The sequence below is a fragment of the Alosa sapidissima genome, chromosome 1, assembly GCF_018492685.1.
Source record: "Alosa sapidissima isolate fAloSap1 chromosome 1, fAloSap1.pri, whole genome shotgun sequence".
Lineage (NCBI taxonomy): Eukaryota > Metazoa > Chordata > Actinopteri > Clupeiformes > Clupeidae > Alosa > Alosa sapidissima.
The window spans coordinates 26,431,161-26,452,920 of record NC_055957.1 but is presented as its reverse complement, the minus strand read 5'-3'; the positions used below and the strand labels follow the sequence as shown (position 1 = coordinate 26,452,920).

At 38.1% G+C, this 21,760-nt stretch overlaps 3 protein-coding genes and 1 long non-coding RNA gene across 5 annotated transcripts in view; 1 reads left to right on the top strand and 3 right to left on the bottom strand.

Moving 5' to 3' along the window:
* The window catches only part of LOC121677401 (regulator of G-protein signaling 2-like), a 2,854-nt gene extending 1,537 nt beyond the window's left edge, over positions 1 to 1,317 (bottom strand). Inside the window, exons 1-4 of the mRNA XM_042056096.1 lie at positions 1,072 to 1,317; positions 895 to 972; positions 724 to 785; positions 435 to 571 (exon numbers count right to left, since the gene is read on the bottom strand). Of these exons, the coding sequence (XP_041912030.1) occupies positions 435 to 571; positions 724 to 785; positions 895 to 972; positions 1,072 to 1,136 (342 nt within the window). The 5' untranslated portion in view covers positions 1,137 to 1,317. The remainder of the gene's footprint in view (positions 1 to 434; positions 572 to 723; positions 786 to 894; positions 973 to 1,071) is intronic.
* Positions 1 to 21,760, top strand: part of LOC121677465 — a 25,079-nt gene extending 3,319 nt beyond the window's left edge. Inside the window, exons 2-6 of one of the 2 annotated variants that reach the window (XR_006020975.1) lie at positions 8,320 to 8,375; positions 16,718 to 16,800; positions 20,016 to 20,121; positions 20,289 to 20,356; positions 21,014 to 21,760. This is a non-coding gene — a long non-coding RNA (uncharacterized LOC121677465). Of the gene's footprint in view, positions 1 to 8,319; positions 8,421 to 16,717; positions 16,801 to 20,015; positions 20,122 to 20,288; positions 20,357 to 21,013 lie in introns of both variants that reach the window. The other variant, XR_006020974.1, reaches the window with a different exon arrangement.
* Positions 8,416 to 10,355, bottom strand: LOC121677422 (regulator of G-protein signaling 21-like). The gene is made up of 5 exons (XM_042056135.1): positions 10,211 to 10,355; positions 10,073 to 10,111; positions 9,893 to 9,954; positions 9,522 to 9,685; positions 8,416 to 9,400 (listed from the first exon to the last, which is right to left on the bottom strand). Exons 1-5 carry the CDS (start codon positions 10,288 to 10,290, stop codon positions 9,233 to 9,235), a joined length of 513 nt encoding a protein of 170 aa, XP_041912069.1. The 5' UTR covers positions 10,291 to 10,355; the 3' UTR covers positions 8,416 to 9,232.
* On the bottom strand, positions 19,503 to 21,241 carry rgs1 (regulator of G protein signaling 1). The gene is made up of 4 exons (XM_042056149.1): positions 21,207 to 21,241; positions 20,696 to 20,775; positions 19,919 to 20,085; positions 19,503 to 19,730 (listed from the first exon to the last, which is right to left on the bottom strand). Exons 1-4 carry the CDS (start codon positions 21,215 to 21,217, stop codon positions 19,554 to 19,556), a joined length of 435 nt encoding a protein of 144 aa, XP_041912083.1. The 5' UTR covers positions 21,218 to 21,241; the 3' UTR covers positions 19,503 to 19,553.

Here is a 21,760-nt window from a genome sequence, read left to right as displayed (position 1 = left end):
ATTTCTAGTATTAACACTCAAATAACAAAATTGTTTCACAGTTGTCAAAATAAGGATAAGCTTTGTTGTATGTTTACCTACGTTACCCAGTTTGCAAAACCAGTTTTTATTTCTTATGCCCTTAATTTCTAGGTATAGGTTCTACTGTAGGTATTGCCTAATGTTTCATCGCAGTATGATATGCTGACTCTGAAAAAACAACTACACAATTTAAAGGTGGCATATTGAAGATTGAAAATGATTAGTTGATCATTTTGAGTTATTTTGTACACCTAGTCATATAGACATTTTCTTATAAAATGTCAAAGCAAATCTGAGATGGAAAGAAATTGATAATATAATGACCCTGAAGTTAGACAGGTTCACTTTTCAAGTAAAATGTCTTTTTAAAAGATGGTAAATTTGCTTGCCATTTTGTGTTGCATTCTGCATACCTGTTTTGGAGAGTCCGTTTTGATGAATTGTTCATACATGTCAATAGCTGTGGAAGCCAGTATTTGTTTTGTTTTGATGCGTTTAAATTCTTCACAGTACTCTGACTTCAGAAATGCTTTGAATGCCATTTGTCCATCTGCAATAGGAGGCAAGCAATTAAGTGAACACCACTGCTAAGCTAAAGAAGTTTTCAAATGTTTACTAAATCAAAAAGATTTAACTGATTACTGGGAGGTGTTTGGCCATTTATAATCAAGACTGTATATATTTCATTTTTTGTATCCTTACTCTGGTCAGTCAAAAAGCACTCAAAAGATTTAGTCCAGAGGTCCACATCAGCAGCAGTTGGCCTGTTCAATAAAGATGAGACAAATGAAGTGAGCAGAAAGTACAGAAAAGTTTAACAAAGAAATCAAGTTGAATAGACTTAATCATTTAAAGGCAATTTGTAGCACATACCCTTTGGGGTTCTTTTGTATTGTATTTTTTGTCAGACTTTGTAGGTGGATATGAATTCGGGGTTTCCATGATTTTTGTCTGACATATAGAACATACAAATCACTGTTTGTCCAGACATTTTCATAACAACTATAGGCTAAATGATATGCATATGTATAAAAACGGAAATATTCTTACATCATTTGTCCATAGCCTGGATAAAACACTGAAGTTGTATCATCTTCAAACTGCACAAGGTCCATTTTTCAAACCCCTGTACAAAATCACAGCATCTCAGGAGTATTAGTGCACTGAGTGTTCACCTTTGCTTTGAAGTTGCAAGTCTTTATCCCCAGAGACCTGATGCCTCACAAGAGTAAGTTGATGGGCCACTTTCAGCATAGAAACGCTGTGTGACGAAATCAGTCATGCTCCAATAGAGATGAGAGGCATACCATTCACCATACAATGGAGGGCCTTTCTCGTTGGTTAAATATAGCCTTGCCTGCCCTAACTCGTGTTAGGCTGTCTTTAGACTTTTTTATGCTTAACTGACGTGGTGTTGCTAGAGGTAGACACATTGCACACAGTGCGTCATACCCTCTCGTCAGTGACATGTGGTGGCAGAACATGCCAGATTATAGATATTTTTCACTGAAAATAATTTCAGTTGATTAGGGAGACCATAAATGTTCTTTGAGTCCATCTCAATGGAGGTTGTCATGCTTTAGCATACACAGTGAATATTGCAGTTTGATGACAACCACTATTTCATATATACCTTTTGGAAGCACAACAACATACAATAATAGTTTCTGTCTACTCAAAGACCCCTTAAAACCTAAAAAAAGGTTTTGGTGATGTTCTGACTTGATGGTAGTCATTGCTGGTAGTAGGAAGTAGACATTTCATTTTCTCCACGCCCTTATCATTGTTGTTAAGGACATCAAAGATCCTTGATTACTAGCAAGCAAAGATTCTAGAACAGAGCTCTGTTCTAGAATCTTTGCTAGCAAGATAGCAAAGATCCTTGATTACTAGCAAGATAGAGCAACGTAATTCGTTACTATGGGAGCAAAACGGGACAGTTCCGGTCTGCATAAGTGGGAGTGTCACCCTACGTCACTAAATAAACTTTCTCTCTTAATGAGCAATAACAACAGATAAACATAATTGTGTTCACAGTATTATTGTCCATAATCATGTGTGATACCAATGAATCATTTTGCCACTGAATCACTAATGTCAGTAGTGTTATTCAGCTAGTTGTCATTTCAAAGAAATTACACTTCTCCGTTTAAAATGTTACCTTAGCTAAGAGGCTAGCTAGCATGATAACAACCGGACAGTAACTGGCAGCAGCATGGTCTAATATTAAGTTATTTTATTACAAATCCGAACACTAAAAAATTACACTATTAGGCTTGAAATGATCCCAAACACTTACAGATTATGACACAATTTTCCAAAAAACCCTCAACAAATCCAGAAAGACAAAATGACAAATTTATTGGTAAAATTCCACAAGTCTCCATTGACATTAGTGCAGCAAGGGCTTACTCTGGTCTGCATAAAGGGGGATTTTCCCCCCTCCCCCTTGCAATAATCGAACGCGGAAATTGTCGAACGTTTGCGCCTCTCGCTCCGCTTGAACCCTCTCTGAAGATAGAGCCAGAGAGGGTTAAAGCAGAGAGGGTTAAAGCGGAGCGAGAGGCGCAAACGTTCGACAATTTCCGCGTTCGATTATTGCAAGGGGGAGGGGGGGAAATCCCCCTTTATGCAGACCAGAGTAAACCCTCGCTGCACTAATGTCAATGGAGACTTGTGGAATTTTACCAATAAATTGGTCATTATGTCTTTCTGGATTTGTTGAGGGTTTTTTGGAAATTTTTGTCATAATCTGTAAGTGTTTGGGATCATTTCAAGCCTAAAAGTGTAATTTTTTAGCGTTCGGATTTGTGATAAACTAACTTAATATCAGACCATGCCGCTGCCAGTTAGTGTCCGGTTGTTAGCATGCTAGCTATCCTCTTAGCTAAGGTAAAATTTTAAACGGAGAAGTGTAATTTCTTTGAAATGACAACTAGCTGAATAACATTACTTACATTAGTTAAAGTGGATAGTTTATACTCAAGTGAATTTGCAACAGTATATTAAGTTTAAGTGAAGTCCTTCAACTACTAGTCACTTGTTAGCGCATAGCTGTATTGCCATAGCTACTCCCATCCACTTGTATAGCATTTTAAGCTAGCGTTAGCTAGCTAGCTAGCTCGGTTCACATGACTAATTAAATTATTAATATCATGTCCTAAAGAATGATTCATTGGTATCATATATGATTTTAGACAATAATACTGTGAACACAATTAGGTTTATCTGTTCTTATTGCTTATTAAGAGAGAAAGTTTATTTAGTGACGTAAGGTGACACTCCCACTTATGCAGACCGGAACTGTCCCGTTTTGCTCCCATAGTAACGAATTACGTTGCTCTATCTTGCTAGTAATCAAGGATCTTTGGTTAAAGCGGAGCTAGTAATCAAGGATCTTTGATAGAGCAACGTAATTCGTTACTATGGGAGCAAAACGGGACAGTTCCGGTCTGCATAAGTGGGAGGAGTGCATGGAGGAGTGTCACCTTACGTCACTAAATAAACTTTCTCTCAATAAGCAATAAGAACAGGTAAACATAATTGTGTTCATAGTATCATTGTCTATAATCATGTATGATACCAATGAATCATTCTTTAGGACATGATATAAATAATTTAATTAGTCATGTGAACCAAGCTAGCTAGCTAGCTAACGCTAGCTTAAAACGCCATACAAGTGGATGGGAGTAGCTATGGCAATACAAATATGCGCTAACAAGTGACTAGTAGTTGAAGGACTTCGCTTAAACTTAATATATACTGTTCCAAATTCGCTTGAGTATAAACTATCCACTTTAACTAATGTCAGTAATGTTATTCAGCTAGTTGTCATTTCAAAGAAATTACACTTCTCCGTTTAAAATGTTACCTTAGCTAAGAGGCCAGCTAGCATGCTAACAACCGGACAGTAACTGGCAGCAGCATGGTCTAATATTAAGTTATTTTTGCAAATCCGAACACTAAAAAATTACACTTTTAGGCTTGAAATGATCCCAAACACTTACAGATTATGACAAAATTTTCCAAAAAACCCTCAACAAATCCAGAAAGACATAATGACTAAAATTCCACAAGTCTCCATTGACATTAGTGCAGCAAGGGTTTACTCTGGTCTGCATGAAGGGGGATCTCCCTCCCCCATACTACTGTCTACATTGCACTATATTTCTTGACCTGTCTCTGTATGTTTCATCACCTTTCTATACTTTGCCTCACATTGCAACACAGCTCAGATCTTTGGTTGCTATGAAGGCCAGTCGTTCTAAATGGATGGTTGCTATGGCCAAAGGCCAGTTCTATCTCTGCCGTTGTCAAGCGGGCATATCGTAGAATTCTGATTAACCTTATCTTAAAACATCTCTATTTTACTTAGCCCACTTCCATACAGTGGGTCCCATTAAGAAGTGGCCACTTCATTCACGCTTACCGTGATACACACAGCAGCATTAAATTAATCTGTCACCATACGCCTATGCCTACGTTTGCAAAGAAAACATTTTAATTTGATTCACATGAAACGTTACATTTCATGTACATGTTGACAATGAGTAGGCTAGTTTTGGTTGTTGGTGGTGTTATTGCATCCCTTAGTTATGCCTACAATGCAAGTTCCCTCGCGATTGGAAGCTCCTGTAGACAATAGTAGACGCATTTCAAAACATCGCGTTAGGAGTCCTTGCCACTTCTTTTAAGCTGTCACAGACGTAGGTGCTACTTTTAGGGCTAAAGTGCTTCGTGAATTACTGTTAGTAAAAAAAAAATAGCAGTCCTAAAGTTACACGTGACGAAGTTACGAGTGCAAGTATCTCATATCAAATGACTATGGCATTACACTAAACAACATAAATCCCAATTAGCAACATAGCACTACATCTCCTCCCTATAGCTAGCCACACAAGAAATTAGTGATACTACATCTCTGCTTAGCATGCTTCTCCGCTTAGCATTCTAATAACAGAAGGGGCACATTTATGTTGACCACTACAACATGACTCATTATGTCTGTAACGTTAACTGTATAAAACACTTACTTTCATAAAGGACGCAAACTCAAAACGTGTCTCTCTGAAGCCCTGTTCTAGAATCTTTGCTCTGAAGGCTGTGTTGCTAAGGCAACATCAAATAAACGAAATGATAGTCTTTCAGTATTAAATGTGTACGTGTGATTCCGAATGGATGTGTGTGGTTTGCAATTAGAATAAACAAGAAATAACATTTCCAATAATTTCCCATAATAAATTACATAATATTTGCACCTTCCTTACTTGTGAATCTCACACCGTATTTCAAGTAGGCTACACTAGTGAAATGTAATACAACGTTGCCACCTAGCGTTCAGATAGTTCTAGGCTATTTAACATTAACGTGACATTGCTTGTTTATTCTTTCGTCAACTCCATGCTTTTAGGAAAACAATCTTTTTATCATAGTACCCTCTTCAATGAGCGATTACCAGCTCGTTTTTGTAACAGAGATAGCTGTTTATTATCCCTAGGTTTACAGAAATACCTATTCATATTAATACGTAGCCTATGGAGTGCTGCCGACCACTGTTCATTACGGCCCAGAATGCCTTGCATGTCTTTACAACAAAACAACACAGTAAAACCTAATGCCCGTAAACATATGCATTTGCATACTTGTAACATTTTTAATAATACTCTCCCATTATGATATGTAACAATAATGAAAAATTTAATTTGAATACCGTCAATGTGAAAACAACTCTATTATGTAAGCTATATATAGCTACTGTTCTCCTTGCTCTTTCAGTTCGTAAGTCCATACTATCCCATGGCAGAGCAAGGATTTCATGATTGGGCAAGGCTTCCTGGAGGCATTGTGTCTGCTGTGAGACATTGTGCATACATGGAAGGCATTGTGATAGAAGGTTAATGGTGAAAAGGTGAATGGTGTGAGTTACCAAATACCTGTGGGTGGTTTGCCAAATGATGGAAACTTTTGGAATATATATATATATTTTTTTTGCCTATGCACCCTCACACTGGAGTCCCCAGTTCATATACAAAATTTGGTATCGATATGTGACAGTGTTCCTGAGATATGGACGACTTCCTGTTTCGGAGCTTCGCCGCCGATTTCGTTTGGCTGTGACGGGCAAACGCTTTCGAAAATCAAAAATCCTTCCGCTAACATTTGTGAGGCTTGGTCCAAGGATAATGTACGTCAAGTTTCGTGGCGTTCGGACCAAATTTGTGACCTGTGAAAATTTAGTTTCGCTTTCTGTTCAATCCAATATGGCGGACGAACGGCACGCCCACCTGACGTCATCTTCGCGACCAACTTACACCGGTACTGACCGGACGTTTTAAAGTTGGAACGGTGTCTCTGTCTCAAAGGGCCTAGGCGCTAGGGCTGACACTTTATAATAAAACTTAAGAAGAACAATAAGTGTGCTGCTTTGCAAGCACACTTCATAATAAAACTTAAGAAGAACAATAAGTGTGCTGCTTTGCAAGCACACTTAATAATAAAACTTAAGAAGAACAATAAGTGCGCTGCTTTGCTAATAAAACTTAAGAAGAACAATAAGTGTGCTGCTTTGCAAGCACACTTAATAAGTGAAATACTCAGTTGGAGCGTGTTCAGGTACAGTATGAATATAGAGGGTCAATCTAGTCAAACTAATGCAATTGAAACGTTGACAACCGCAAAATATCCATAAACGACACTGCAACGATTACTTTTGACCTGTTGTTCCAATACCAAACTTTCCGCCCATGTTTACAATTGAGCGTTGGAACTACTCTTTCTACCGAATCCACCGAATCCAAGAACAGTTCTACTCTTAAGGTTGTGACAGAGGTTAGCCAACTACCCTTTCTAGAAACATACACCAGTCTAGTACTGTGGTCTCTGACCTGGATCAGGCGAGGTTGTGCTTGTTTTGCAGTTTGCTGGGCCTAAATACTGTAATTTCCCAACTATTAGCCGCGGCTTATACACTGATTTTGCAAATTTTCTTCAGCTATGAGGTTAATACACGGGGCAGTTAATATGGTATTAATATGGTTTAGTTTCTTTTAACTGGCATAAAACATTGTCCTGTGTAGGGTTGGGTATCGTTTGGGTTTTATCCGATACCGGTGCTAAATCGATACTTTTAAAACGGTGCCGGTGCCAAAACGGTGCCTGAACCGGTACTTTGTTGTAATGTTTTAAATTAAAATGGTCTAAAGCACGAATTGCTTTTTTTTTATTGTTAAGACAAATTTGAACATGAAATTGAACTGTTATATTCAATTTACTATCAATATCTCATTGCTCCTACGAATAATACATTTAAATGTTAAAACAGCATGCATCACACAATGGTAAGCTCTGCTTTCAAGTTTACCCAGTGTAGGCGGTTTGGCCATAGCATGGACAACGGCATTTGCAAGCAAGCTAATCTAACAGGGACTCTACTTTTCAGTTAATTCAGTGTGTTCCCAAATGCTTCAAGAAATGTCATGTCTTAACACATAACACGCAATAGTTTTGAACATGTTAGGCTACATGTCGGTGTTGAAGTGTTTAGATTCCCAATACTAGCCTAGTAGGCATTTTAACAGCAACTATGGCTATGCGCTAACACCAGTCAGCTGAGTTTAATTAGCTAGCGATAAAGTATGTCCGCGACATCAGGTATGTAACCTACATATTTATGTTTTTGCCAGCTAACTTTTAACATGATCTTCATATTCATTGTGATATAATGGCTATATGGGCCTCATGCACATGAAAGATTAATATCTTGCCATTATGTTGTTTAGAACACACCTTGTAATAAAGTTTTCACCTTACAACTTTGGTAATATTTCAAATAAATGCCAGTTAGCGCATTAGCAAGATATGTAACATAGGCTACTGTTGTTGTTTCATAGCCTTTTTGCTTGTGTGTAGTTGGGCCCAATGCTAGATTTTGACAGGAGCTTGTGATATCGCTTTAAAGTAAGCTAGGCCTACTTGGGCTCACGCAAGCTGTCAAACACTGTCCACTCGCCTATGTGGTGCACCCCTCTGGTTTATACATCCAGTGTTTATGTTGGGTAACTGTATCTGGATGTGTTGCTATCAGAGCAAGATGTTAGAGATGGCGCATGACATGCAGTGATGCCTATAAAAAAAATACCCGGTAATAATAATAAAACAAAAACGCTATTTAAGGACCGAAATGAGACACCGAAATCCACGTTGTTATTCGATGCAGTTACCCCTGATTCCTCTTCATGTACAAATCTATCTGACCGTCTTACATAAATGTTTACAATTTGTGTTGTTTCTTCCTTACAGGTTCTTCTCTACAGATATCACTGAATGGGCAGTACAGGAATCAACCTGAGTAACAAGTGGCGGGAGTTTTAGTGGGATTCAGAAAAACCCAACAAACGCATGTACAACATTTATTATCTTTATCTGTGCTTATGTACAATACAGTCATAAGTTAAAATGTTACACATTCACATCATATACATATAAATAAATTAATATCCCTTAAATGTATACCATCACACCGGTGTGATGGGAATGTTGGAAAATGAACGTTCTAAAAAATATCTGGGTTCATTGAATTCCACATAGAATGTTAGAACCTTGAATTGTTGTGGAACGGAATCTTATGTTAGAATGTTCAAAAACCCACACCTTTAAGGGTTATGATAAAAGTATGTACAGTAGTACAACATTTGTACAATATCATAATCTTGCCTAAAGGCACATTTTATGTTTCATAATGGAGTTATCAATCTCAAAATGACAATAACTTCAGAAATGTGTTGCATAGCCAAATGTGTATTGAGTTCTGATGTCACCTGCTGGAAGAGCAAAAGGCTTTTTGTTTATCTGTGAAACTGACACAGTATCCTGTCTAAAGTTCCCCTAAGATTTTGCACACAAAGTCCCATGCGCCCACAACCACTCTGCAGACTGTGCTATGGTGACTGAGTCAGCTCTGAAAAAGTGTACGCACACATCCGATTCACAGATCAGCAGATAGCCGGGTAAAAGTGTTTCTAACAGCAGTTCCCACTCTACTGTGCATACTTCCTTCAGTCTGTTCCATCTTCAACCGCAAAAAAGAATATTAAGAAAATAATCCTTCTTTTTTGGCATCTCTGGGGTTTCTGGTAAGTCCACATAGTGCTCTGTGTAGAAGCCATCGTCCAATTACTTGAGGCAGGACACATGTCCTCAGCTTGACCAGGCCTCAGGCTGAGGCAATCAGAGAGTTGTAAATGTCAGAGCGCAGAAACCTGGGGTAGGAGTCCTTCTCCATGAGCCTGTACACAATCTTCTGGGCCTCATCGAAACAGGATATGTTGGGGGTCCTCACATTTTCCCTGATGTGGTCTCTGGTCTGATGGTCAATGTTAATCTGGAAGGAAATATAAAATAAGTTGAAGTACCGGTGTGGTAAAAGCATTGATAGAAATAACACATTGTGTTTGTATAAATGTGTGTATAAGTTATTTTGTTGTTTAGTAGCAGTACTGTACCTCTTTGGGTGCATTAGCTTCAATGTAACACTCAAATATCTTCTTGGCCTTGGATATGAGACGGGAACTCCTGATTTTCTTGTATTCCTCACAGATCAACCAAAACTCAATGTTCTCATAGCTGAACTCTAACTTGAGGAAAGCCTGGAAAGCTGCCATTCCATCTGAGATTCCAAAACAGTTAAAAATTAGCTACAAGTGATCTGACCTTTTCTCATGGGAAGCATGAATGAGTTCTGTCAGTCACCTATGCTGTAAGAGGCTCTTTCTTTATTCAATTCTTTACATGGCAATCAGAATTTGGCTTTGGTATTGTGTTAAAATGAGAATATATATAAGCAAAATAGGAAATACGTGAAAATGTTACATACATTTAGATGTCAGCAGATTCTCGAGTGATTGAGACCAAAGTTGAGTTTCACCAGGTTGAAGTCTGTTGGCAGAGGTAATTGTACACATGTAAAAAGCAGAGCCTTGATGTACTTCCATCAACATTTCAAGCAACAGGATAATGCATGTAAATGTAGTGCTTCAGTTTTCGTTGTACTCACTTTCCTCTGCAGTTTAGTTGTTTCTTGAAGTCCTTGTTTCTGAGGAGAAAGACATACAAATTAGAAAGGGAATAAATTCAAAAATGTTATTCAAATCATTGAGTAACAGCAGGCTCCTCATCTGTCTAAAGAACTCACTTGTTCTGTCCCCGCATCTCAAGTCGTTTCATGGTTCTTCTGCTATCCTGTTCGATCGATGGGATTATCAACCAGGGCATTTTACGCGCTCTTTAGTACTCGGCTCACAGCACATGTGCAATCTGTGTTCAACTGTTTGTTGTCACCCATGAGTGCTTTTATATAGGCTTGTAGACAAACCGTTGCTATGACCTGGATTAGGCATCACCTCTCTGTCACTAAAACCGCAGCGAAAAGAGGAAGGCGTCAGTGGCTGACGCACGTGCTATAGCTGAAACTGGCGCAAAGCGGCCTGACTCTAAGCCTGCGTCTGTCATGATGTGTTTACAGTTTTAACCTCGGATGCAAATATGACTGGAAAGTTTTGAGTGTGATAAGCAAATGCTGACTTTACATATGTGACTGTTGAATGAGGCAAGGCTTTGTCTTGGACTTTGATGAGATAAAAGCAGGACTATGACATCTCTGCTTGAGACCATATAGCACTAATGTGGTGATGGAAAGTTTTCCATGGACTATGTATTCACCTGTCAGTATTCACCACCATCTGACCTGGAAATGGTAACAAGTAATTTTGCAGACACCCACATACAGTAGTACATCTGTGACAACCAAAACATCATACATTTGAAAGATGGAGCAGATCCCATTATGACCACCCTGTAACCCTTTACATTGAGGGGATAAAGCACAGTATATGAACCTTTATGTTTCTATTAAGGAGTCAAGTGTGGAATGGATGATACCCATTACAGGTCATGTCACGAGAGGAGGAAGAGAGATGTGTGCTGAACATTTTGTCCCACATACTGTAGATACCCAAAGCCTCTCTCACCACACACTCTCACTTCTCCATTTGCAGGCTCTTACTGTCTCAGGTCGGGCTGTGAGTCTGGAGACTGTAAGGCTGAGGCCATATGCAGGGATCGTGTAACTGGCTTCTATCAGTGTCGGATCCCTCTTGAGCATCAGCTGAATGAAAGCATGGAATGTGGGTGTCACAGGGTCAGAGATCTGTGGTTGCATGCAGCAGGGTTCTGCCAGAGGCTGTGTGTGTAGGGATGATGAAACGAATAACTAAACAGCGTTTTTGACAGCGCACAATTGAAATGAACATGACAACTGCTATGCGTGGATCTACTGAACTACTGAATCTCATCTCGCTGCTCTAGCTGAAACTCACTGACACTGTATAATTAATATCCTGTTTAAGCCTCAAGTTGGGAGTTGGGTTTTGGCTGTTCTCATGAGAGATATTTTGTGGACATATAGTTATGTGCTATGCTTCACTATTTATTTACTGTTTTTTATTTCACATTTTTCCTCTTAATTGGATGCTGGACATACCAAAGTTAGATGAGAGTCTAATGTCAAACAGCAGCCCCCAAAGCACATGATGCCACTATCCAAATCTCAAGGCATCACAATCAGAGGCATACACTACCCTCCATTTTATAGCAGGAGTTTTGATTTCCAAGCTTCCAACATTGTTTTTTGTCATTTCTGAAAAATAAAAACAGTGCAGCCTGGAACCTTAGATATAAACGTCCACTACACATCTCATCAGGTGTGGCTGCTTGTGCTATACTGAGCCAACTCCAAGTGCTTTACCACATGACCAGACGATGCTTCCAAATGCACAGGTCACATGAGAATACTTTCTCTAGAGAAAGGTCACACAGGTTTTGAATATCACGGCTTCCCCAGACATGGTTTACTGAAGTAAGTCAGATGATTGGAAATTTGCTGGGTGTGATACCTGTTCACTTCTGCTTGAATCCATTGCGTTGGTGAATGTGATGTTTGTGGAAGTTCAGTTCAGTGTGTGTGTGTGTGTGTGTGTGTGTGTGTGTGTGTGTGTGTGTTGATCTGGATACAGTGCAATGTCGTGGTCCTGAACAGATCATTCAGGACATGCATGGTTAGGTAGCTGACCTGATTGACTTCAAGCCACTAAGTTTTTAGATGTGTACTTAGCACATAACAGGCCCACGGCTATACTCTAGACTTAATTGTTTTGCATAGGTTAGGCATGGAGGTATTCTGTATGAAATGGCGATCTCAGATCACAACTAGCCCAGGACAGCCATTTAGTCTGTAGCACCCAGCCAAATAATAAAATCAGGTTAAATCCAAACTAAAACCACTTTTGGAGTATTTCTTCTCGAAACATGCGAGAGATGTGTGTTGTCTTCAATTATCATAAATGCTGAATATGAGCAGAAGACAAGAGGAAAGGGAAGTTGTGGTTTGCAGTGCATTCCCTAACCCAGTCATATCTCGACGATGCGCCATTCAGAACAAAATATGCTGAAAGCATGTGCTGTGCGGCTACCGCCATGCTACGGTTTAGTGCTCTCGTATACTACGCAGGCCTGTTCAGCTTGTTTGTCTGCACCATACGCAATAACCAGCAGACAAACATCCTAACAGACAGGAAGCAGACTTGTTATACAGGTATGCTCTAAAATATAGTTCACTGTTTTTTTTTTTAACAACAAGGAAACTTTTTAACAACAAGGAAAATATTATAACCTGAATAACAATGCTTTGTGTGTGACACACATGTCAAATTCAAGAATTCAACTTGAATCTTCAATTTTAAACTTTGTATCTCTCCATCACCTTTTGATCAAATAACAAGGAGTGACAAGTCAACATATTTGTGCACATCATGTGCTCGCAATTTTGCATAGTGTGTTTTTCCAACCATTAAAGGCACATTTCTGAATGTCTCGATGGGTACTGCAGCTGATGTCTTTTAAAGTTGTTTTCCTGTGTTCCGTGTTTATCTCAAAGTAGTTTGCATGTTCCTCAGCTGGTTGTTATATAACATGCAAAACACAGTTCCCTAAATAGGTCTGAAGGCTGGATAGTTGCAAATTGTTGCCACCTACTGTTGAATCTTCAAAAAAGAAAGGTTACCTTACTACACTACAATCACTATGGTTTTATGGTTAACATTGAAGGACAAAGTGGACGCAAATCCTGTACTTGAGTGAAAGTAGAGATACACATGGTCAAATGTTACTCTAGTAACAGTAGAAGTCCTTTTACATTTCCACTTGAGTGGAAGTACAAAAGTACTTGCCTTCAAATGTACCTCAAAAGCCCTGAAATGTATTATGACTAATACTGTTGTTGAAATGATTCAGCACAGACGTAGGCATTCATTGAGCCTTTCTCCTTCATTCAAGGACAAAATCAACTGAGAATTGTATGTAGAAAGAACTAAAAACAAACCAATGTGATAACTTATCTTAGAGACTTCAAAGTAACCACTTTTTGCTTTGTGGATGGCTTTACACTTTTGGACCAAATCAAGATGTTCCCTTTTGTGTTAGATAGTTAGATAGTGTCAGATTGTCTATAATTGTCTGTCATTGTATATCTATCTGTCATTGTCTATCATTTATCATCATTTGTTTAATGGCATCATGAGGCTATTTATGGTAACATCAATATTGTGAAAAGGGGTCAACAGTAAATAGTGGATATAACGATAACATAGGTTAGGCAACACCATTATTTAAAGCCTAGCTCGCTTAATAGAAAATACACATATAAGTACACATGTATTTTGGACTTTTCCCCAAAAGGAACTGGTATTTTGTCCAAAAGGAACTTCAGCTGTTCAGCTGTCACAAAATGTAGTGGAGTTAAAAGTAAGATATTTGGCCTAGAAATGTACTGGAGTAAAAGTAAAAATAAATAAATAAATAAATACTCAAGTAAAGTACAGATACATGAAAAAGTGACTTGAGTACAGTAATTGAGTAAATGTACTCAAGTAATATCCGCCACTGTTGAAGGACACTAGAGGGCTAAAATGAACTGACCTCATAATAATTGTGGGTGTGTACAAGATTGACAACTAAGCAACCTTGAGTCAGAAACTATATAAACATATTATTATTATTTTTCACTATATAAACATATTATTATTATTATTATTATTATTATTATTATTATTATTATTATTATTATTATGACTATGATTATTATTAACTACAGAACAAATTTGCAATTGTCTTTATGGGATATAACCAAATAACATAAAGCAACAATTAACTATACCCATGCTTTGCAATAAATCACAGCTTTGTAAAGTTAAGTCATACTTTATTTGACAGCACAATCAAAAGTGGTCACCATTTTTACATGACCAACAGGGACCTAAACTTGGACTGTAATCAATATCCTTGATATCCCCTCAGCGAGACATAAATTAAGTATTCCTGACTTTATGGCCATGAAAAGGCCTTCTGTGGTGTTTCCCTTTCTATTCTTTAGATGTGCTTTTACCTGCCTAAAGAGTTAGCTCCAACTGAGTCCTCTTCTTAAACAATGGGTATCTGACACTGAATTGCCTCATCTTATCTGACTTTTTGAAAACCAAAATGGGACATGGATGTGGGAAGCAGTGGCTCAGGAGAGCCCAACTCCTCCTGCTCGAGCTGGTCCGAGCCCAACTCCTCCTGACCCTGTCGAGGTGTCCTTGAACCCCAAAGTGGTTGGTGCCTAGCAATGCATCGTCTGCCATTGGTGTATGAGTGTGTGTGTGTGAATAGGTGAATGTGAGGCATGAAATTGTAAAGCGCTTTGAGTGCTTGTGGGAGTGGAAAAGTGCTATATTAATGCAGTTCATTTACCATTTACCATTTTACCATTACTTTGGTAAAGGACTTTTCTTAGAGACATGTCCTGAGCAGTTACATACTTAGAGAGTCCTACGCATGGTGTGAATGTTAAAAGTTATTCACCCTTTGGGTGCGAGTTAGAAACAGACTTGAAAATAAAAGGGGAAAAAAGGAACTCTCAAGCGGCATCTGACATGGTAACCTTTCTTTTTCAGTAACAGAAACACAACCTCTCTTTTAATGAAAGAAAAACTCTTGAGAGTGCGGACAGTTTTCTGTGAATATTTTGAGAGCCGTAGGGCCTATATGACCAACTTTTTTTTCGTATGTTGGTATCAAGGGGCCATGTCAACCCATTCCATATCCCCTCATTTGAGGTATAGCGCCACCTAGATAAAAATACAAAAGCAAAAATGAGGCATTGTAATCGCAGGTATCTCTAGTTGACATGTTCAAAATTGCACAAAATTTGAAGTGTAGGATCATTATAACACCCTCTGAATGCATGCCAAGTTTCATGAAGTTCGTGGAAGTTCATGAGCGTCCATACAATAAATGAATATATGTACATTTAATGAGTGTACACCAATCGGCCTGTAGCTGGCCAGACACAGTTTTCTGTGAATATCTCGAGAACTGTAGGGCCTAGGATGACCAAAAACTGCACAAAATTTTAGGATCATTATGACACCCTCTGAATGCATGCAAGATTTCGTGGAATTCCGTTCATGGGGGGCCATATCAGCTGCACACACAGGCATGCACACACTCTCTTTCACACACAAACACACAGAGAAGCACATATACACAAAAACAAACACACACTATGCACACACTCATTTACATACACACAAGTTGCAAGAGTAAGGGCTGGAGTAGGAGATTATATATGATCATAAAATCATGCCGAATGTGGACTGGACACGCCCTAAATGTTTTTAAGCTTTGCGCCTCAGACCATCCGTTTCTGATCACCAGGATGGGGCCCTCAATTCCATTGTTCTCAATACGACTCCGCACACAAGCATCACACTTTGCTGCCGCTGTCATGTAAATTACGATTTAGTTCCATTTTGTTGGTGCCACTCCATAAAATCCATTGTCCATCCAGTGTTTGCCAGTTAAAAACGTTGGTGCTGATGTACATGTCGGCTCAGTTGACATAAAATATCACTGAAGCACTTCAAGTTTAGCACTTTAACGCCTACACTGTTAAACGTGAACTGAACATTGTTAATGAAGATGGACTAGGCTATATTTATGTTTGTTATGCACTTCATTGAAACGTGCTGTAAGTCTAGGTTACATTTTGCACATGCTCTTGAGCATATTTCTCAAAATGAAAAGCTCATTATTTTCAACTGAACTCAAAGATAATGAATATACAGTAGGCTATATGGAGTATTTTTTGTTTGTTATGCCCTTTATACTGTGTATAGCCTACATTTTGTACATGCACTTCTGCTATAGCAGTTATTTCAGTTTATAGCTATATTTGTGAAGAATACATTGTGTTGCCTCAGGGCCACTGCACATCTTTTGAAATTTGATTGGAAATTTCAAAATACAGTATGTTTTAAAGTTAAGTTCATAAAGTAACTTTCTTTGCTTTCATTTGATTCCCAATCAAGATACACTGGTAAGAATTGCTTTACATTGTTAATATGGACTTTTGGAAATAATAGAATTTTAATCATGATAAAATATGTGATTAATCACAATAAACTATAGAAATTCAGTGAATAATCACAATATATATATATATATATATATATATATATATATATATAAAAATCGTTTGACAGCCCTATGTGCTAGTGTTGTTGTTAATGCTATGTGGTGCGGCTTTACCTGATTTCCCTTCTAGGATGGAGAGGATGATGCAACCAGCATTCATTTTCCAGTTCAAAGACTCTGTGAGCTGGACTGTGCTGACCTGGAGCACACAGGGTAGGCCACATGTTTTCACTTGGACGATCTTATCTCTAGTCTCCATTGTGCTGTTCTGGAAGTTAACTTTTTAAAGCTAATGTTTTTTTTCTCTTCACTTTTGGAAGCTATGTATTTTCTTAATTTCTGGTCGACTCACCTTAATTTCTGGTCCCCACCTTTCCCCCACCATTTCATCATCCAGTGCATTCATGCATGCATAGAACCATTTCATTTGGCTCCTCTGGCTAGTTTGCAGATTGCACAAGCCACCAGGTGGTCTTGTTGCACTAAAGCGAACAAATCTAAAAGCCTAAAGCTGTTACATTACAAAAGAAAATACTTATGCACTCCTAAAATAAATAAACAAATTCAATATGTGAACCCCAAGCAATTACTCCTGTTAATATATGCTACTGATACAAATTGATTTATTCAGAAGTATCATTTAGTTCAGGCCCAAGATAAAAAAAAAAAATTAACAGAACATTTTACTCAAATGTTTTTTTACTGAAACTGTGTTCTTGCCTTAATTAAACTTTGTGCTGGTTTTAATTAGTTCACATTTTATTCACAACAACTAGGCAGCACAACAGACCAAGACAGCTAATCACATATTTTTTGTTTCCATTGATCAGTAAATCAGAAGCAAAGCATTGTTAAAACACAAACAATGTATAGCAGAGGTTATTAGACTAAAAGACACTATAGTTTTTGGTGGCCGTGTAGTAGGCTATCTTTTATGTATCTTTATTCTGTGTAACATCATTATTTTGTGAAACTAAATTATGTAGTATCCTTAGCATATGGAAAAGGAAAGCATTGTTAAAACACAAACAATAGCAGAGGTTATTAGACTAAAAGACATATCAGAGGTTATTAGACTGAAAGAGACTAGTAGCCTAGTTTTTGGTGGCATGCGGTCCTTACACACTCATCTAACAGCTGGCTGTTCACAGTGTTCGACTATCCATCCAGTTCTTAGGTCTTGATTTTTAGGTTTTAGCTTGTTTTCTACATTAGCCTACTATGTGGGAAGAGCCATTGTTTGCGTAGAACCATTTCATTTTTCATTCAACAAAATACTTTAATAACTTAAAGGAAAATTCCGGTATTTAGCACTTTGAGTCCCTTTTCTGGTTTGTTTTGGATGAACTAGAGTGGTGGACACCGAAATTTTGACGATTGGCCCTGTCTCGACTTTTCTGACTCGTTTTGAATCGCCTTTGACTTCTTAGAGTGGCTGCAAACAGGCATATTGTAGGCTACTCAAACATGTCCTAAAACAACCCTTAACGTTCGTTTTCAAACTGTGCAACTCACCGAGTCGTTAGTGGTGTTCGTTGATTATTAAAAGCAAATATATCGGCGCAATGTATGATTTCCAGCCGTCTTATTTGCTATTGTGGAACTATTCACAACCGCTCAATATTTGAACCTGAAGCATAGACGGTGGCGCAGTAATATCAACGTGCAATGAGTCTTCCAAAAGAAATCAATGGGATTTTACAAAATGCTAAATAAAACACGACAGAAACTGTATTTCGCTACACTACTTGTTTTGGAACATCAACGAACACCACTAACCACTCGGTGAGTTGCACAGTTTTGAAAACGAACGTTAAGGGTTGTTTTAGGACATGTTTGAGTAGCCTACAGTATGCCTGCTGGCAGCCACTCTGACTAGTCAAAGGCGATTCAAAACGAGTCAGAAAGGTCGAGACCAGACCAATAGTAAAAACTTCGGTGTCCACCACTCTAGTTCATCCAAAACAAACCAGAAAAGGGACTCAAAGTGCTAAATACCGGAATTTTCCTTTAAACTAATCTAACTAGATTAAACTAATCTAACTAAACTAAAATAATCTCACATTGACCACCCACAGACTCTGTAGGCTACATATATTAACATGAATCAAGAATCGCCTCCTGGTCCCCTGCACCAGGTGGGATTGCAGGCCGTAAAGAAGGGAGTGGCAGGCCAGTGATAACACATAATAACTATTTATACAGAATGGTCCAGCCAGGTTCAGTTGACCTGTTGGAAATCAAAAGGATAAATGACTCTGCTGAAAGATCTCCAATGAGCCATAAAACTAGTGACTAATACAAACTGTCTCTGTTTTGTATGCAAACTCCACAGAGTGATGGACTTTATTTGAGTGCCTTAATAAAAAAAAAAGGTTATTATTGTTCTGACAGATGTAGATGAGTTTATTTAGAACTGTGCTCTAATTTGCATGCAAATTCACAGCAGATAAAAAAAAAACCTCAGCGGCATTTGTATTGATGTTTTCACTGAGCACTAATACCATAAGAAAAAAAAATAAACAGACCATAGTGAAACAGCATATGAGATAGCATACAAAATATCATAAAAAAACTGAAATAATATAGGTATATCTAGCCCTGTAATTGGTTTAATCATATTCAGTATTGCATACCTAGTTATTCAAGAAAACCTTTCCTTTCAGTAAAAGACTGTTGAATGTATTCTAATGTGATCTGGCATAGTCAACTATTTCCAGCTCTAACACAGCATATGAGGTGCTGTTACCTTTACATGTGCCAAGTTGTAGGTTCTTCAAATAAGTTATGATTACAACACATGGAAGATGAGATGAAATGACAAACCAGAATGGATAGAGGCTGGATTAGTCATTGAAAAAAAAATGAAAGTGCATTTAGAAATGTTGCCTTGACTATTAAGAGCTGCTTGATGTTTACATTAATCTATTTACATTCGGTTTTGTACTCCACATGTGTTGTTACGTTCAGCCTTTGCCTCCGGTTCTCAAAATGCTTTGGTAGGCATCAGATTTTAAGAACCTTGGGTAACAGTCTCTAGCCATAAGACAATATATTAGCTTTTGTGCTGTATCAAATGAGTTCAGGTTGGGCTGGGAAATGTTCTTGGTTATATTTGCTCTGGTGGTACAGTCAATGTTGATCTGCAAATACAAATGAGGACATGGTCATTTTAAAGTGGGCACTAACTGGAGATCATATCCGTTTGGGGACCATAATATGGGAAAATGTGAGTACATACTCTGTACTAAAGAACTTTAGTCATTTCATTTTCAACAGACTTATATGATAACTAACAGATTATAGTAAAAAAGAATGTTAATTTCTCTACCTGTTTGGGGGCCTCCACTTGCACAAACTCTGTATATATTCTGTTTGCAGAGGTGATCATCTCTGGAGTGCTCTTGATCGTCTTGTATTCTTCGCAGGCCAGCCAGAACAGGATGTTCTCCTCACTGTACTCTGACCTCAGAAACTCCTGGAAAGCTGCCTGACCAGCTACAGTTGGAAGACCCGGAAACAACACTTCATGAGGTTTGAGGAATTGTTATTGTTTGCAATCAGTTGTACATACAAATGCTGCCATTCCGATATTTCTCAAGCTCATTTGTAAAGCCTATTCCATGAATCACCTGGGTGATGAATATACTGCACATTCACTTGCCTTGTAAATTTGACATTTTAATGTAAATTTGCTTTAGCACAGACTGACCCACCCTACTCAGGCTACATCTGCACTACCACTTCAGCAAGTCTGCGCATCAAAAATGTAACGTATATTATACTACCACTGCACATACACCCAGTACATTCTAAATGATGTAGTAGCCTCTATTGCTACAAAAATACAATGTCTTTGCACTTCTGGTAACTGGATTTTATATAAGTTTTGTACTCTTACTTGATGTACTTTAGCGATGATGATACAGTTAAAATTAGTCTGGTATGTTGTTGATAAAGAGTTATCAACACTTGGTAGAATAATAAAAAAACTGCAGTGCAAGAAATGCTGTTCATTGATTTGAAACAGTTCCAAACGTGACGAAAAAATGACTGAACACTTTTTGTTTAATCTGAGTTGATTAATGCACTGCAACAAATGTCTTACCTTTGCAGGTCAATAGTTTGTCTATTGATTCACTCCAAGTATCAGCATCCACTAGTGGGTCTTTAGAAAAGCAACAAAATCTGCCCTTGAAAACAACATTAAGATCTTTCACTGATGAAACATGATTTTTACAGCACTACACAATAAGATATGAGACAGTTATTCATATTGTATGAGATCAGCATGAGAGAATCTGGCTCTCACTTCTAATTCATGCTTTGAAAAGCCTTGTCAAGCCAAATGCATCATAAAAAACCTCTGATCCCAGGAGCAGGAACTGCTGAGTGTGTTTACTTCATATGCTCTGTATTTTGATAGGCACTTACTTGCAGTAGTGAACCAAAGTGAAGATCCATGCCTTTCAAATGTACTTTCAGACAACTTCACAGAAAGAACTTTAAAATCCCCTGCTTCAAATACTCATATCTGTCTTTGATAGAGTTCATTATGTGTGTAGAAATAATATATGATCGACCCCTCATAGATAAACTAGAAGCAAAAAGACACTCACTTTATGGCCATGGCCTCCACTGTTGTCTGCCTTGTCCAGTGTCCAGTGAGTGTAAACGTTTGACTGTGATTTGTATTGTGGTGGGTCTGCACATCTCTCTCCAATAATGGAACACATGAAAATCAGCATGCAAAGCATTGTTTTAGGAGTGCTGCCTAACATGTCTGCCGGATCTTCAGGGAGACCCAGACTGAAACAGTGATTTAGATGGAGTTTTTGATTTCAGTTGGAGACCTTTGATATGTCAGTCAGACATTCCATTTATGAGTTAAAAAGGCTTAGATGAGATATCAAGACAGTCAGATATCTGCACTGACTTTCTAATGTTAAAAGTGATACATCTATCTGTCTATGTAGGCTTTGAACTAGAGATTTTATATGATGCATATGTCTATTTTATATTGCACATGAGCCTGTATAATCCAACATGAATGTATGTGAATTCGAATGACTTGACATACCATGGCCCACGTGACTTTGATTTATGAGGTTATTTTGTTACAAACTACTTTATGCTAACATTTTTCATGCTATACATTTTTAAGAATACACAC

Bases quoted from the DNA above. Each gene is read 5' to 3' on its own strand.
- LOC121677422 (XM_042056135.1), bottom strand. From the start codon at position 10,290: ATGCCCTGGTTGATAATCCCATCGATCGAACAGGATAGCAGAAGAACC. The intron at 10,112-10,210 runs GTGAGTTCTTTA...CTTTCTCCTCAG, and splicing joins GAGATGCGGGGACAGAACAA to AAACAAGGACTTCAAGAAAC. The intron at 9,686-9,892 runs GTATGTAACATT...TTGGAATCTCAG, and splicing joins GAATCTGCTGACATCTAAAT to ATGGAATGGCAGCTTTCCAG.
- rgs1 (XM_042056149.1), bottom strand. The intron at 20,086-20,695 runs GTAAGACATTTG...TTCCAACTGTAG, and splicing joins CAAACTATTGACCTGCAAAG to CTGGTCAGGCAGCTTTCCAG. The intron at 19,731-19,918 runs GTAGAGAAATTA...TTGTATTTGCAG, and splicing joins AAGTGGAGGCCCCCAAACAG to ATCAACATTGACTGTACCAC.